The following is an 18,281-nucleotide window of genomic DNA, read 5'->3' as shown; positions in this document are numbered from 1 at the left end:
AAAATAAAAATTCCATAATAAAAAAATTTAAACATACAAGTTAAAAAAAAAAAAAAGACTACTGATGATATTGCTACACAGGCTATTCCAGATGTACATAAAAGAATGCAGGCCAATGAACAGGTGTCTAAGCCAAAGACCTAGTACTCAGGGTAAGTGTCCATATAGGTTGGTGCAGCTAGTTTTCCCTCTCTACCTTCCTTTTTCCACTCTCAGTTTACAGCACAAACCAAGCTAAAATGCTAGCTCAGCTTCTCTCTTTTCACTTCAAAACAGCCCAGCTCGCCAGCCAGGCGTGGTGGTAGTAGCTCACGCTTATAATCCCAGCACTTTGGGAGGCCAAGGCGGGTGGCTCACCTGAGGTCAGGAGTTTGAGACCAGCCTGAGCATCATGGCGAAACCCCATCTCTACTAAAAATACAAAAATTAACTGGGCATGGTGGTGCACACCTGTAATCCTAGCTACTTGGAAGGCTGAGGCAGGAGAATCGCTTGAACCCTGGGAGGCAGAGGTTGCAGTGAGCTGAGATTGCGCCACTGTACTCCAGCCTGGATGACAGAGCGAGACTGTCTCAAAAAAAAACAAACAACCCAGCTCTTGAATGGGCCATGAGATGCCCAGACATTTGGTCAAACATTATAGTGGGTGTGTCTGAGTGGGTGTTTCTGGATATGATTAACATTTGAATTGGTAGTCTGAGTAAAGCAGACTGCCCTACCTAATGTGGATAATTCTCATCCAATCAGTTGAAAGCCTAAACAGAACAAAAAGCCTGACCTCCTGTGAGTAAGAGGGAATTTCCTTCTGTCTGAGACTTCCTTAAACTGGGACCTCATTTTTTAAACCGAAACACTGACTCTTTCTGGGTCTCTAGGATGTTGGCATTTGAGTTGGAACTAAAGCTGATCCTTGAACAACGCAGGGATTATAGGCAACAACCTCCACCCCTCACTCCATACAGTTAAAAATCCATGTACAACTTTTTATTCCCCAAACACTTAACAACTAAAAGCCTACTGTTGACCATAAGCCTTACCGATAACATAAACAGTCAATTAACACATATTTTGAATATTATATGTTATACACTGTAACCTCACAATAAAATAAGCTAGAGGAAAAAAAACATTAAGAAAGTCGTAATAGGCCAGGCACAGTGGCTCACACCTGTAATCCCAGCACTTTGGGAGGCCAAGGCAGGCAGATCACCTGAGGTCAGGAGTCAAGACCATCCTGGCCAAAATGGTGAAATCCCATCTCAACTAAAAATACAAAAAGAAAAAGAAAGTCACAAGAAAATACATTTACAGTAAACCATAAGTTTACATTATCTATTTACAAGATGAACCATCTGTCTGAAATGGCAGTCAACCTTAGCCGGAGACCTCAATCTGTATTACATATCAAGCAAATCAACTTTTTCTTGTAATATGACTTTTCTCTGGTTTTGGGGAGCATTTCCAGCATTACTAGTGACACTTCCTATGAGCCCCATGGTGTTATTCAAGGTTTACGATATTTCACTGATCATGATGAAAAATACCCAAGAACTGTGAGAGATTACTTTACTGCAATATGCAATTTACTGTACAAACTGCTCACACTAAGATGATTAGCATCGCAGAGCGTTTTAAGCGGATACTTGCAACACTTATAGGCTCACCACAATAGCAACAGGGTGGGGCTATTAAATTACTATAGTAGTACAGAATGTGCTACAGTTAATTTTATGTAGGTTATAATACTGCATCTTTACATTTGTTTACATTTCTCTCTACTGGGAATAGCACCAAGTATGGTTTGTACGTTTGTGTGCATGTGTTTTGATAAATTTTAACTTTTTGCAATAGATTCCTGCATATCTCATGTTAGTAAATACGACTAGTGTGTATTTTATGCATTCCTTTATACTTAATTTTTTCTTACTTTTTTGATATTTCTAGGCTAGGTGGTTCATCTGCAAGTTTTTTCAAATTGTTGCATATCTCCAAAAAATTTTCCAATATACTTATTGAAAAAAATCCACATATAAGTGGACCCATACAGTTCAAACCTGTGTATTTCGAGGATCAACTGTACACTATCATTCTTCTGGTTTTCAGGCTTTTGGATTCAGACTACAGCTACAACATTGGCTCTCCTGGGTCTCCAACTTGCCAACTGCGGATCTTGAGACTTGTCAACTTCCATAACCCCCATCTCTCTATCTCTCGCACTGTGTGTGTGTGTGTGTGTGTGAGAGAGAGACAGAGAGTGTGTGTGTAAGTTACAAAGACAAACACACACACAGTCCTGTTTCTCTGGAGAACCCTAATATATCTACCTACTTAAGACATCAAATTCCTAATAAAAAGATCAAAAACTGTTTTAAATTAATAATATACATAATGATGTCAATGGCAGAGCAAAATTCTCACATCGCTTGAAGAGAGTCTAATTTAAAACCTTTCTGAACAGTCATTTCACAGCATGCATTAAAACTTTAAAATTGTGTGTATTTTCCTTTTTTTTGAGATGGAGTCTCATTCTGTCACCCAGGCTGAAGTACAGTGGCACGATCTCAGCTCACTGCAACCTCTGCCTCCCAGGTTCAAGTGATTCTCCTGCCTCAGCCTCCTGAGTAGCTGGGATTATGGGCATCCATCATCATGCCCGGTTAATTTTTGTATTTTTAGTAGAGATGGTGTTTCACCATGTTGGCCATGCTGGTCTTGAACTCCTGACCTCAGGTGACCCACCCACCTTGGCCTCCCAAACTGTTAGGATTATAGGCGTGAGCCAACCCGCCCAGCTGTGTGTAGTTTCTTATCAGATAATTTTATTTCCTGATGAATGTGTGTGTGTGTGTATATATGTGTATATATATATATACATATATACACACACAAAGAATATAATCAAAACTATAATCAATTATCTATGTCCCCAGGATATTAGCTATTTGACTCTGTTATTTATATTAGTAACATATATAACAGAGTCAAATTACAGCACTTTCAAAGGATATAATAGTATGTAATGAATTAAGATATTTTCAAAGATTGGTCAAAAGTATGGAAAAATAATCATAATATAATGACAATTTTTAGAATGGTGAAAACCAGTGGTGTTTAGTTGTCCAGACTAGAGTAAAAGGCTACAATGTTGAGAGTAATTATTTCAAATTGGAGGATAACAGGTGAATTTTTCTGTATTTTTCATATTTTCTATAATTAGAATAAATTACCTTTAAAAGAAATATAATAGAGGTCTAAAAAACATTATCCAAAACTGTTCAAAGAAAATCCTATTAAATGACTTCATTAAGATTATATGGATAATGGTCAACGAAGACAGTTTTTAAAACAAATCTGAAAAAACTGTAAGAGCTTTTTATAACGTTATTTTGTAAAATCTGAGCTTTTTAATAAACTATATAGCTAGAGACATGAACTGAATTGTGATCTCTTAAAAGTCATTTGTTGAACCCCTAACTCCAAATCCAACTGTAACTGGAGATAGGGCCTCTAAAGGGATAATTAAGGTTAAATGAGATCAGATGAGTGGGGCCCTAATCCAGTAAAACTCGTGTATTTATAAGAAAAGGAAGAAACACCAGGGATGCACATGCACAGAGAAAAGGCCATGTGAGCACAAAGCAAGAGGAAGGCCACCTGTAAGCCAAGAAGACAGGCCTCAGGAGAAACCAAATCTGCCAATGCTTTGATCTTGGACTCCAGCCTCCAGAAGTGTGAGGAAATAAACTGCTGTTTTTTAAGCCAACCAGTCTGTGGTATTTTATTATGGCAACGCTTGCAAACTAACATAAAACATAAAATGTACTATAAAATGTACCTCGTAAATAATCTTTCTTCTATAATTTACTCTTAGGAGGCAGCAAATCAAGAAATAAATAGTAAAAAATGCTCTTCATACCACAGTGTCATGGCATAGAGGGGGCAAGAAATCATATTTCCAAATAAAATGTTATTAGCTGGCACTATTAAAGAGAAATAAGGAGTAGGATTTGGAATATAAGCACTGTGGACAGGTTTTTTAAAAAGTTGTTCAGGTTTATAATGACTATTGTCTATCTAAAAACGTTCTATAGGCTGGGTATGATGACTCAGGCTCACGGCTGTAATCCCAAGCACACCAAGGCAGGAAAATGGCTTGAGCCCAAGAGTTTGAGACCAACCTGGGCAACACAGTTAGACTCCATCTCTACAAAAAATTTAAAAAAAAAAAAAAAAAAATTAGCCAGGCATAATGGTGTGCACCTGTGGCCCTAGCTACTCGGAAGGATGAAGTGGGAGGATCACTTGAGCCCAAAGGTTGAGACTGCAGTGAGCCAGTGAGCCATGATTGCACCATTGCACTCCAGCCCACCCTGGGCAACAGAGGAAGACCTTGTCTCAAAAAAAAAAAAGTGTATAAAAGATTCTGCATAACATAATAGCAAATATTTTAAATTGTTTTCACTTTATTTGTTCATGATATCTCCCGGTGCTCAAAACATTATGTGCATATGTACATGTATGTGTATGTGTAGATACAAATACATTCCTACAGAAATATAACTGAAAGCAATTTCAGTCTTATAATTACTACTGGCAGTATACCTACAAAGGAAAACATTCCTTTCCCAATCTTTTGTATTAGATTAATATGCAAGTCTCTTTTTATTTAAACTGAATTGTCAACACATTTATCCTTTTAGAATTTTCAACTACATTGCAGGGAGCATATTAAAAAAAAAAAAACAGACTGTTTGATTTTCAGACCAAATTAAAATATCAGGTACCACTCTGATTTTTTTTTTCAAAATTACCTTGTCTGGATCCATCTTTCCTTTGATAAATTCTTGCTTCCAGAACTGCAATGCCTGTTCCAAAGTTAAACCAATGCCTTTCAGAAATAGGCCATACTGCATTCGGCCTCCATGACGAAGATGGTGATTTTCCCGCAAGGCTTTATGTAACTGACGCATGCAAGGTGGGAAGGATTTGGTAGAAAGCTACAAGAAAAAACAGAAGAGTTTTAAGTTACGTGGAAGACTTATCAGGTTCCCTGTAGTATTTGTTATGGTTGCTAATTCAATTTAATTGGAATAAATAACAAACCCCATAAGAAAGTGCTTCTTTATTGCTGTGGTTACAGATGACTGTTATCTATATCAGATGTTTCTTATTAACATTTTTTAAATTGGTTACAAGTTAATATAATATTTTAGATACTTTGGGTTAAATAAGATACTATTAAATTTTATTTTACCTTTTTAAAATTAAATTAAACTTTTTCTTTGAAGTTAACTATAGACCCCCATACAGTTACAAAAAATAACACAAAGAGATAGCATATATCCAAATTCCCCCAAAGAGAAAATCATGTACAACTACAGTAGATTATCACAAACAAGATACTGACATTGATACAATCCACTCACTAGTCTTATTCAGGTTTCCTCAGTTGTACTCATGCACTTACTTCTGTATTAAATTCTATACAACTTTGTCACACATAAGTTGATACATCCACCACCACAGTCAAGATGCAGAACAGTTCTGTCACCACAAGGATCTCTCATGATTTTATAACCTTTTGCACCCTGCTCCCCTCCCTCAGCTCCCTAATCTTTGGCAACCACTGATCTGTTCTCCACCTCTATAATTTTGTCATTTCAAGAGTATTATATAATAGAATCATATAATATGTATTGTTTTGAGATTGTCATTTTTTACTCAGCAGAATTCCCTCAAGATTCATCTAAGTTGTATGTAAACTAATTTCTTTATCACTAAGTAGTTTTCCATGGTATGTATCACAATTTATTTAACTATTCACTCACTGAAGAACACTTGGGTTGTTTCCAGTTTGGGCTATTTTAAATGAAGCTATTATGAGCATCCTTGAAGAGGTTTTTATGTGAACATAAGATTTCATTTCCCTGAGATAAAAGCACAATTGCTGAATAGCAGATGAACTTTTAAGATAACTCAAATACAAAGCAGAACACAAAAATAAGAGAAATTGTTCTCATAAGGAAAATTCAAATAAATGTGTTAAAGAAATCAAGTTAAAAGGAACAAAGTGTAGGTCTTTCCCTTAGTGTCAAAAATGAAATATTGTTGCCCACTTTAATTTTTCACTTACGGTTTCAACTGCATTCTCTACGATTTCTTTAAATATCCTCCCAAGACTTAAATTCTCACTCCCTCACATTATGCCTTAGCAAGTTCACTTCATCTATAACAGCAGGTCTCACTTTGCTTGACTTTGCTGCTCCCTCTAGTGACCATCCAGTTTCTCTTCATTCTTTTATAGTAACAGCTTCTGAATTTTTCCCTCCCCAATCTAGTTCATTCAGACCTATATCTTTCCTTGGTAGAACTAACTAGAAAGTCTTTCAGCTCATTTTCATGTGACCATTTTTGTTCCCTCATATTAATATCTGATTTTTTCCTAAACATTGTTCTAATCTATACAATCAATATTCAACATCCTTAGTATGAACATTCAAGGTTTCCTCAATATCTGATAACTACTTTTCTTTTTTTTCCTTTTCTTTTTTTTTTTTTCAGATGGAATCTCACCCTGTTGCCTAGGCTGGAGTACAGCAGTGCCACCTCAGCTCACTACAAACTCTGCCTCCCAAGTTCACGCAATTCTCCTGCTTCAGCCTCCTCAGTAGTAGCCATTACAGGTGCCTGCCAACACGCCCAGCTAATTTTGGTATTTGTAGTAGAGACAGGGTTTCACCATGTTGGCCAAGCTGGTCTCGAACTCCTGACTTCAGGTGATCCTCCCACCTCAGCCTCTGAAAGTGCTAGGATTACAGGTGGCATGACCCACTGTGCCTGGCCAATAACTATTTTTCAATTATACATAACAGAACAATTATTTATTAAGTGTTCTGGAAAATAAGCTAGGACATAATTTTCCCCTTCAATTCAGTTAAGGAAAAAAACGCAACGATGATTATATTCACTATTAGGTAAGTTAAACACATGAAATAAATGACAAAATGAAGGCTCCAACAAGGGCAAAACTTGAGCACCACAGAAGCACTGTGGCAGGGAGCCCGGGAAAGCCCAGTGTACTATTACTACAACAAAACAAGTCTTCAGCTCCAGTCCACTGGGTTATTCACTATCCCATGACCACGCAGTCATGCTCTGTAGTTTCTCATTTTTCTCACTCTGCTAGCCCTACCTGGTGCACACTTCTCATGCACACGCCATGTAGCCAAAGCCAAGTCATCATTCAAGACCCAACTCAATTTCTATTTCTTTTGGCACATTCCTTGACTACTTTTTATTCATTCAATCAACAAATATTTATTTAACACTTACTATGTGTACAGCCCTGGGGAACCAGTAGTGAACAAAGAAGTCAAAAACCCTGTCCTCAAAGAGCTTACATTTTATTAGAAGGAGATGGACAATGAATACAGACATTAAAAAGATAACATCTGATGCCAAAGCACTGGAAATGAAATAGAGAAATGAAATCAAGTGTGATTAGGGGAGAGGTACTTCAATTTAGGTGGCCAGGGAAGCCTTTTTGAGGAGATGGCATTTCAAGTAAGACAAGGTAAGTTGCATTCTAGTGAAATGAAGATCCTGAGAAGGAATAAACATGGTGTGCTAAAAGATAGCATAAGATCCATGTGACCAGAGCAAGTGAGTGAGCCAGAATGGAGCAGAACACAAAATAGAAATGATGAGCACATATGGCTTCAGAGGCCATAAAATGAGTTTGGATGTTAGTCTACATATGATGAAAACCCACTAGAGGGTTCTGACCAGAAGACTGACGTGATTCAATAAACAAAGAGAACTCTGGCTGTTATGTAGTGAAAAGACTATATGAGAGTAAGAATGGAAGCAGGAGGGATATTTAAGAGGTGTGGGCAGTAGTCCAAATAATAAAAATTTAAAAGATAGTGTCCAGCTATATACAGATAGAAAAATGATTATGGAAAATGAGCAAACAAAAGAATCATAAGTCCAGGATAGAGGATGAATTATCAACTTGGATCTTGTAGAGGCCAAGAACAATAATAAGAATAGCACCAGTACACAAGATCATTAGTTAGGTGTTCAAATCATCAGTGAATACAGGTGTGGAGGGAGGAGGTGGAGTAGCAACAGAGGAGGTATCAGATGATATAATAAGATCATAAGGGCTTTAAAGGAGCTGGAGCTGTAACAATGGAAGGCGGAGAAATGTGGACCAAGACACTCGGGGCACACCTATGTACGAACTCAGGGGGAAAGTTGTCTCTACTTGAAAAGGGCCACAGGGAAATAGCATTGAGAAAGCCAGATTTGTTAGAAGAAAAAACTAAAGAAAACATTTGGAGACGAGTTGCAAATATCAAGGGATATGCAAATGACATGCTGTTGTAAAGATCAAACAATACAGATACAGAGTTAGAAGGCAGTCCAGAAAAAGATACATCTGTATTACTTACCACGGGGTTTCAGGCACAGACCCATGACAGGATCATCATCATAACATTTAACATTATGTTGCTCATTTACTATTTATTATGTTGTCTCTCTCCCTCATGTAAGGTCCATGAAGGCAGGGACATTTTCTGTTTTCCTCACTTCTGTATCCACAGCACAATGGCTGGTACATAACTGATGGGCTCAACATATATTCCTTAAGTGAATTAATATTTCTATGAACTCCAACAGTATCTAACCAAATTCACATATGCTTGTGAATGGGGAAACATCTAGCTAGAACTAGGAACAAAATTAACTTCCAACCACTCACATTATATAAACACAAATCACATGAGTGGAAGTGAGAAGGGGGACTGTTAGAGATAAGTGTTTAATAAAAAAATTAAAAGATGGGACATCTTTGAGAATAAATTTCAAATCAACAAATCAACTGTGTAAAGTAGCCAACCCTATTGTTATTTCTAGACATATTAACTACAAGTACTTTTTTATAATTTTTCAAATGGAAGATGACCTATTCATTCTGATCCAAACTCATGGTCTCTCTCTACTAGTCTTATTACAGTTCTTGTTTCCAAGCATTAAAATCCTGGTGTATTTTTAATTTATTGTGAATAATTTGGTAGTTGTCTAACCCAAGATTATTTATGGCTGGCTTATTTTCCCTTTTGTGTATGGAGTGCAAATTCTGTTACGTATTAAAGAGAAATTCTACAAGTATGGCAAAGTACGCTACTCTATGGAATCACAAAGTGAAATGATGTTAAAATAAGCTATCTATTAATTTCGTAGCCTACACTAGGTGATGAATTGCCCTCTCCCCCTGAAATTCATATATCAAAGTCTTGACCTCTAGTAGCTCCAAATGTGACTATATTTAGAAATGGGGCCTTTAAAGAAATCATTAAGGTTAAAGGAGGCCATGGGGCTTGGGCCCAGGTCTCACGTACTCAGTGTCCTTACAAAAAGAAGAGACACCAGGGATGTATGCAAGCAGTGTGAAAACCACAGGAGAACACAAAGAGAAGGCAGTCAACTATGAGACAAGAAAGGCCCTGGAAGAAATCAAACCTACTACCACTTTGATCTTGGATTTCGAGCCTCTAGACTGTCAGAAAATAAATTTCTGTTGTCATGACAGCCCTAACAAACTAATACACTTAGTGTTTTCCATTTCCCCTTCATTAAATGTATACAGTATTTAAATGTAAACACAAATTCCATTTAGTTATTTAAAAGAATTTCCGTTTGGAATAACTGATTAAATTCTGCTTTTATAAAAGTACAGATAATTTTCTGATTAAACGATTTTCCTATGATTTTTTAAAAATCATATGTGTAGGACATGGGATTTTCTTTAAAATTAATCAGCAAGCATTGGAAACACATTCTATCTCCTCACCCAAAAGTCTTTGATTTAAGAAAGTATATGTTCCCTCCATTGATAAAGTTCTAAGTTTAAAAGAATGTGCTACTTACCGAATCAATCTGATCTAAAGAAATCTTCCCAACATTTCCCTGGGTACTGTAATCTTGGCCAGTGTAGGAATGACTTTAAAAAAAGAAAAACAAGCAAACAAATATTAAAACAGATTCATAAAATACTTTTGATCCCTTCGAAGGAAATTTTTAAATTCTGAAAATGATAAAAAAAAAAGAATAAGAAAGCATTTTACATATAAACCTTAGCAGAAACATAGCCAAGTGTTTTAAATGTATTTAATGAAATTAAAATTTAAGTAACTTACCCCAAAATAATACAAAAATATAGTAACGGTCTGAACCTCCTGACTCCTAGTCTAGAGCACCACTTCTATTTTTCAGAAGCGTAATCCAAGTTGTTGTTAAAGTTCAAACCTCTACCATTTATACTTTATTAACAGCAAGACAACACAGCAAAAAAGCAGCTGGAACTTAAACTGGGAACCATCACTTAAAAGCAGTAAGTGAGCAAGTTACTTAGTTACTCATTCTCTGTAGGCCAGGTTCCTTACTGACTAACGGTGACAATAATGCCGGCTTTGCAGTATTGATAGGAAGTCTGAATTGTAAGAATTTTTGTTAAAGAGCCTGACATAAAGTAATTACTGTTTATTAAAATAAATAATATCTGAATAGCACTTTACAATGTACAAAGAGTCTTTGATAGCCTCTAATTAGATCCTCGCAACCCCCTGAGAGAGCGTTTCTATATATCATTTGATGAATGGAGGCTTGGAGGAGTTAGAAACTTGTTAGGATCAGAAAGCAAGTGAGCAGTGCAGTGGGAACTCAAACCTTTTGATTCCTAATTCCCCATTTTATCACTGCACCATATCATCCTCTTCCCTACAATAAATTTTCCTGCAGGATTATCTTCAAATTAGGAAACATAACTTGGTATATACTACCTAAAGCCACCCACCTCAGTAATGTTTCACCTCCTTGACACAACACACTACTCACGCCCAACTCCATGAACATGGACTCAGGTGCATGCAGTTGTGACACAGCAAAAAACTGCTGCTAGATTACATAGAAATTCACAATCAAACCAAGGATTATACAAATACCACAACTAAAGGGAAATCCTGGAGTGAATAGTCATTATGATCATAAAGAATTCCACCGGGGCAACAGAGTAAGACTCTGTCTCTATAAAAACAAAAAACAAACAAACAAAAAACCTGGGCATGGTGGCATGCCTGTAGCTCTAACTACTCTGGAAGCTGAGGTAAGAGGATTGCTTGAGTCAGGAAGAGCAAGGCTGTAGTTAGCCATGATCATGCCTGAGCACTCAAGTCTGGGCCATAGAGCAAGACTCTATCTCAAAAAAAAAAAAAAAAATCCAGACACTATTTTTTTTTTTTTTTTTTTTTTGAGACGGAGTCTCGCTCTGTTGCCCAGGCTGCCCAGGCTGGAGTGCAGTGGCGTGATCTTGGCTTACTGCAAGCTCTGCCTCCCGGGTTCACGCCATTCTCCTGCCTCAGCCTCCTGAGTAGCTGGGACTACAGGTGCACGCCACCATGCCCAACTAATTTTTTGTATTTTTAGTAGAGACGGGATTTCACCGTGTTAGCCAGGATGGTCTCGATCTCCTGACCTCGTGATCTGCCCGCCTCAGTCTCCCAAAGTGCTGGGATTACAGGTGTGAGCCACCGCGCCCAGCCTCCAGACAGTACTTTCTATCTGCTCAGTTACAGATGTTAAGTATCAGAATTAGGAATGGCATTTCTCCTCTACTCATCTATAATCAGAAAGGCTTAGTATGTCTGCATTAGAGGAGGTGATAATAAACATCACAGCTACTTAACACATATTTGAACTAGTTAAGGATAGCTGGGCGGCAGGGGGCTTGTTAGATACAACACAAGGCAGGCAGAGGGTGAGAAGCCTGTATCCTATACTCTGCAGGCAGTGAAAAATCATGAAAAGGTATGAGGCAAGAACTGACATAATCCAGTTTACACTTGAGAAACAAAGTAGTGTGGGGAAATAATTAGAAAGGGGAGGGACTGGCAACTAACTGGAAGAATACTGTAGGCAATGTTATATCCAGGCGAGGGAAGGTAAGAGCCTGAGTAAAGTAGTGGTAACGGACGGAGAAAGGAAGGCAATAGATGGGCTCAGGAACTTTTCTGGAAAAGAATAGATATGCTTTGATGAGGGAGGTAGAAAAGTCAAGAATAACAGTTTCTAGCCGGAGTGTCTGAGTGCTTCCAAGACACGATTTCACTCTCCACAAGACAAAAACTATTTAGCCTAAACAATAAAACTGTAATTGAGGAATAAACTTACAAAGAAATTATGAAAATACAAGTTGTGATAATAAGTTTTCTTTACTTCGTATTACAATGTTTCCAGGTGAATGGTGTTTCCTCATAATAATGAAACATTGACAGAAGCTCAAAAATCAAGGTAGAAGAAAAACAAATAACGCTGCCATAAAATAATAAAAACCCTTAAAAACAATTCACATTGGCTCATGAAACTGGCTTTTACTTGGAAGTGCCAAGAGATGGTTCTAAAGGACAATCCTAACAGGTAGCCAGGGAAAGAGACGCACCCTTCTCCCACATTCAGAGCTCAGCGCCAGCTTTCTATCGCACTGCTGCCAAATAAATGAAGCTGCTATATTAATGAAATGTCAAAATACATTCTTATTTTCATGATTTAAAAAAGATCGATTTTATGAGGGAACATGTCTTAGTGATTATTATATTGGGAAAACACAGAAAGTCATTTTTAACAGCAAAAAACATTTCTAATTGCTTCAACATCTATAAACACATGCAAACCCAGCAGAAAATAGTTATCTGTCCATTTAAAATACTCACAGCTTTATTTTGAGAAACATTCACTGTCAACAACATAGTTTTTTTAACAAGGGATTCAGAAAGCATAAAAGCTTTTCCACTCCTAATGTTTCATAAAAGAATAAAGTGAGATATAACACAAATACCATTTTCTCAATATAGAACACCGAACAACATTTTAATGGGTCACAAAATTCAAATATGTCATTAATGACTATTTTGCCAAACATAAAGGGCAATGTTTGATTAACTAATCAGAGAATCTTGAAAAATCTGAATTTGATGTCCTTAATTCTCAGTTTAGCTACTAATTTTCCACAAGTTTAAAAGGAAAAAGACAAGGCAAGCTATGCCTCAATTTTTTTCATCCATAAATATGTGTGGTAAGGGATAAGGAACTGCAGTGATTTACTTTCACTTCCTATGCATAATTTATTTGCTAAAGTATCAGGTGAAAGGCATTAAGGGTGAAATATCAGTTTTCTCAACTTATAGAAAAGTAGTGAAAACAATAAAGATGTGGTTCAGTGAATATCCAATTACATTTGAAATCTATCTGAAGACACTGGGTTATAAAAGGATATTGTGTACTTTTGCTAAAATGTAACAATTACTGCACTGTACCAGCAAAATAAATACCTTCACTACCGAAACAGAACCATATAAATGCATAACACCCAGGACAAACTACTTTTTTAGTATCACTAGATTGTCAGATTCTCTCTCTATAAGACACATTTTTTCCACATCCCAGTTGTTGTCCTTATCTGGATGTAACAGATTCTAATTATTAAAACAAACAAACAAATTGAAAAAAAAAAAAAAACACCACACACACACCTTCAGGAGTCCCTGTACAACCCCCCATCTCTCGGCATGCACTTACTAAGCATCTTTGTGACCAAGGAAGGGTCCAAGCAGTGAAGGATCGACACAATCCAGGGAGGAGAACAACAAAGCTCAAAACAATTGTTCTCAGGCCTACAGAGAAGAGGTCTCTTCTAAATGAAGGGTGAGAGAAGAAGGTGGGCAATGTGAAGCATTAAAGATTTTTGAGCAATAAAATGACACTGAATAGAGAGAGTCACGCTTTAGAAACACAGACTACAGGATTCTAGAATGTTATTAAAATGTTGTTGAAATGACTGACAACAGGTCTATGTTGAATAGAGAAGCCTACTGAGCCACAGGGGGAGGTGATCTTGGGGGACTGAAATGGAAGGCTGGGATGAAGGGAAGATGACCACCAGCAGGAATGAGCAACTGGGGAGTAAAGTGGAAGAATCAGAGATTGTAGTCAGAAAATAATTTAAGCTTGGAGGTTTAGAAGTAGGATGCGATAATCACAAAAAAAGTCAAAGGCCTGGTTGTTTTAATATTTTTATCATTTGTAGTTTAACAATGTTGAATATATTAAAACATTCTGACATTTTGACCAGATTCATAAAATTATGTGATTAAAGTTTATTAAGGTTGTTGAAGGGGTTTTAAAGTAAGAATGTGATAAGGGCGAGGCATTTTGGAATAATAAACTCTTTTTCTTGGGATCTGAAGGGTAATCACGTAACAGATGGATGGGCAGAAAAGATAAGCAAAGCCAAGAAAATTTCTAAAAAGTAGTTGATAGATGAAGAGGTTAGGTTAGAAAAACACACAAGCAAAGGCAAGTGGGCAGGGGATGGGGGAGAAATTCAGTAGGAAATTAGGTAGGTCCTGAGATAGGAATTTAATCAAAGACCATTACAATAAAATTTTAAAAACACCTTTAAGTCCTATTTCCTTTGTAATAATATAGTGCTAAGTTTCTCTTTTAATGAAAATGTGAGGTTTTCTTCAGGTTTCTAAACACCTAAGTGTACATATAATAGTGTCTTCTAAGAAAACAGAATTTTGCAATTGTGTATAACAAACTCTGCTTACACAAAAGTAATCTGGTGTCTCTCCCTATGTTTTTGTTTTCTTTTGAGGTGATGGTCTTAAATTATATACTCTGCTATAAGAGAATTCATGATACACAAAATATATAAAAGCATCTTTTTTTTTTTTTTTTTTTAATTTGAGACGGAGTTTCGCTCTTGTTGCTCAGGCTGGAGTGCAATGGTGCGATCTCGGTTCACCGCAACCTCTGCCTCCTGGGTTCAAGCAATTCTCCTACCTCAGCCTCCCAAGTAGCTGGGATTACAGGCATGTGCCACCATGCCCGGCTAATTTTGTATTTTTAGTAGAGACGGGATTTCTCCATGTTGGTCAGATCGATTTTGAACTCCTGATCTCAGGTGATCTGCCTGCTTCAGCCTCCCAAAGTGCTGGGATTACAGGCGTGAGCCGCCTGTACCCAGCCAAAAGCATCTTTGCACCCAGCCAAAAGCATCTTTTAATGGTTGCATTTGTTCAATAACTTACATAAAACTTAATTAAAATGCAGTCGCACCCGAGGAACTTTTCCATCCCATATTATCTTGCTCATTAAACATAAGAGGGCAGCATGGCTAGTTTTCCAATATAGCTTAAAATCACAGTAAACAGTTATAAAGCTAACAGAATTTCAATAATTTATAGGCTGAAAAGAGAAAGGTCAGACTTTCAAAACATACAAAACACATATTTATGCAACCAAATTTAAATGATCCCATTTTAAATCCAATTAAATCAATCTAATTTTGGAGAAAGAAGGGGCTGGGGAATGACCAACACAGCAAGGTGTAATTAATCACATCCACACTAAACTAGAGTTTTCCCCAAATACTATCTCACAAATGTCTAATGTACAGAACAAAAATACCATGGATACATAAAAGGATAAATCTGAAACAGAAACATCTGCACACATCTGATCTGTGAATTGTAGTGAAAGGCAGACCTACTCCTGGACTTTGTAGAAACAACAGAAATTTAAGTCCTGTTCAATGTACCACGAATATCAATATGAGCACTTAGGTACTCAACAGGGAATTGTTTTTGAGTGTTGAAACTCAGAGTTGAAAACAAAAAGCAGAAATTACATGAAAGTGGATTTATGGGTCTCAAGGCAAGATTAGCTGGTTAAGAAAAAAAATTATAATCTTTTCATGCTGTGGCACTGATTGTTAACAGAAGATGGATCATCACACCTCAGCTCCAAGAGTGGTATTCACCAGCTCCACTACTGTGACATAAATGCCACAGGGTATTACTGACAAAATGGGAGAGCAAAAGTCAGCTTTTCAAGGGTGATTACAACTCCAGTCATTTTCTCCTTTTCAGACTACTGATGAAAATTTGACAGAGTAAACAGGAAGTAGTGGAATAGTTGCAACACTTTAGGAATTGGCTGCAACTCCTCCTCATTTGTGTAATTTCTCCAAGTCCAGTTTGCCCAAGGCAATCATGGAGACATAAAAGAACCAGGCAATAAATAGAGAAGAGTGATTAAGAGGGTAAGTTTCAGAATCCAAGAGTCATGCAAAAGTTTGCATACAGTCACTATCTGTGTGATTTCGCAAAGATCTCTTAATTGCTTTCATCTTAATCACTGGTAAAACAGGGATTATAAAACAGATCACAAAAGTGCTGCCCTCAAAAAGTTGCTGTGAGGACAAATGAAATGTCTGTAGTGTTTATCACAGTATTTTTCACTCAAATTGTAATAAACATCATCATCATCCTGGCTTAAATTTATTATTCTTAAACATTTTGGATTTTTTTTCTCTGTTCTTAACATTCACCAATTTCTTCCTATGAATACTAGAAAAAAATAATTTCTTTCCAACCTTCTTCATATTATCACATAAAATGTTTAACCTCAAAGTATTAATAGGAGAATTCAGATGTCCTTGAATAACCTGATATCGGGAAGATTTTGTGAGTCTATCATTATAGTCTATATTTACACTTTTAGGAAGTGTCCAAAGTACAAATATTCAGCTTAAACAATAGAGATTTAAATGAAATCCATTTTATGAAGCTTTACTGTTCAATATAGTATCCGTTAGCCAAATGTGACTACTGGGCACTTGAAATGTAGCTTAGACTAAATTGAGATGTTCAATAAGTACAAAGTACACACTGGATTTCAAAGACTTAGTACATAAAATGTAAAAGATTTCATTCATAATTTTTCATAGTGATTACATATTAAAATGGTATTTTGAGCTGGGTGTGGTAGCACATATCTGTAGTCCCAGCTATTCAGGAAGCTAAGGAAGAAAAATTACTTGAGCCTAGGAGTTCAAGTAGCTGAGCCTGGGCAAAAGAGCAAGATCTCATCTCTTAAAAAAAAAAAAAGATATTTTGAATATGAGTTAAATAAGATATGTTATCAAAATTAATTTCACTTGAGTAATTTAAAATTATATATAATTATATATGTGGCTTACATTTGTTGCTCTCATTATGATTCTACTGGATAACATTATTGTATAGTGAGGAGACAATGACATAAAACAATCAAACGGTTTTCTGGAGGACTAGGTATAACTATAGAATAGCCAGCTGACTTGCCCTGACTTCTATTTGCTACATTAAGATCAATCTCTGCCAGTCGTAAGTAAAATACAGGCTGCAGTTAGGCCGAATAAAGGAAGTGCTTCAAGTCTACTATAATTGTGCTTGTTTTTACAACATTTTACTTGGGAATCAAGTTTTTATATTTAAGCCATAGTTTGCCATTTATACTGTTAGGGAAGCACTCTTGAATTCTGATTAGCTTGGTGGTAACCTGAATTGTTTCTCTGGGGACAAAGAAAGCTGTGGCATGTTTATTTGGAAGGCTTTGGGGCTGCTTGGCCAACCTCAACCTCAATACCTAATTGCAACTGTCCATTCTTCTCTCCTTTGTAAGAAGCCATAATAGACAGGATGCAAATGTGGCTTACAGCAAAATCCTAAGCCAGACTGGAAAGAATTCCTCCCTCATCCTCAGAGGGTATCTCTCTGCCCTCCATCCCCTACCAGCAGAGTTTCTGAGGTTCATAAAACATATTTCCATTCTTTGTCAAGCATTTCCCAGTACTCTTAAGACTAAACAGGTTAACACCATTTACTCCTTTCTATCTGGCAGGCTACAGTTTATCATATTTTTTAAACTAGCATAAAATAAAAAAGCAGTGAAGCAAGCATTACAAATAATCAAAACTGATCTCTGCATCAAGGAAACATATTTATTTGGACCATTAAAAAGTAAGCTAATACATCTTTCAAAATGAACTGTAATCTCCTACATCATTCCATAAAAGTATACCAAGTTCCAATACAACCTTTTCACATAAAGCCAGGTGTAATAATAGCACAAATGGAAAAACAATTTCAGGAAGAGGAAATAAACGTTTCTGTACATTACCCATATATCTATTTTTGCAATCACAATTTTACCCACTGTGGGTGTTAAAAAAACAAACAAACAAACCCTATCCACATAAACTAGGCCACTCAGACATTTAGAAAGCACAGTCCCTGCACTTTGGATTTGTAGGGTGGGTAGGAAATCAAAGGAGCCAAAGCTACAATGTATCATTTCCTGCACTGAAGGATATCACAGGAAAATTCAGTCAA

At 36.7% G+C, this 18,281-nt stretch overlaps 1 protein-coding gene across 2 annotated transcripts in view; it reads right to left on the bottom strand.

Moving 5' to 3' along the window:
* Positions 1-18,281, bottom strand: part of PRIM2 (primase, DNA, polypeptide 2 (58kDa)) — a 400,616-nt gene that overhangs the window by 109,270 nt on the left and 273,065 nt on the right. For both annotated transcript variants that reach the window (XM_012002075.1, XM_012002074.1), the window contains exons 9-10: positions 9,937-10,009; positions 4,812-4,997 (exon numbers count right to left, since the gene is read on the bottom strand). In XM_012002075.1, the coding sequence (XP_011857465.1) occupies positions 4,812-4,997; positions 9,937-10,009 (259 nt within the window). The remainder of the gene's footprint in view (positions 1-4,811; positions 4,998-9,936; positions 10,010-18,281) is intronic.

The sequence above is a fragment of the Mandrillus leucophaeus genome, unplaced genomic scaffold (genome assembly GCF_000951045.1).
Source record: "Mandrillus leucophaeus isolate KB7577 unplaced genomic scaffold, Mleu.le_1.0 Scaffold676, whole genome shotgun sequence".
Taxonomy (NCBI): Eukaryota; Metazoa; Chordata; class Mammalia; order Primates; family Cercopithecidae; genus Mandrillus; species Mandrillus leucophaeus.
This window is presented reverse-complemented; position numbering and strand designations above follow the sequence as displayed.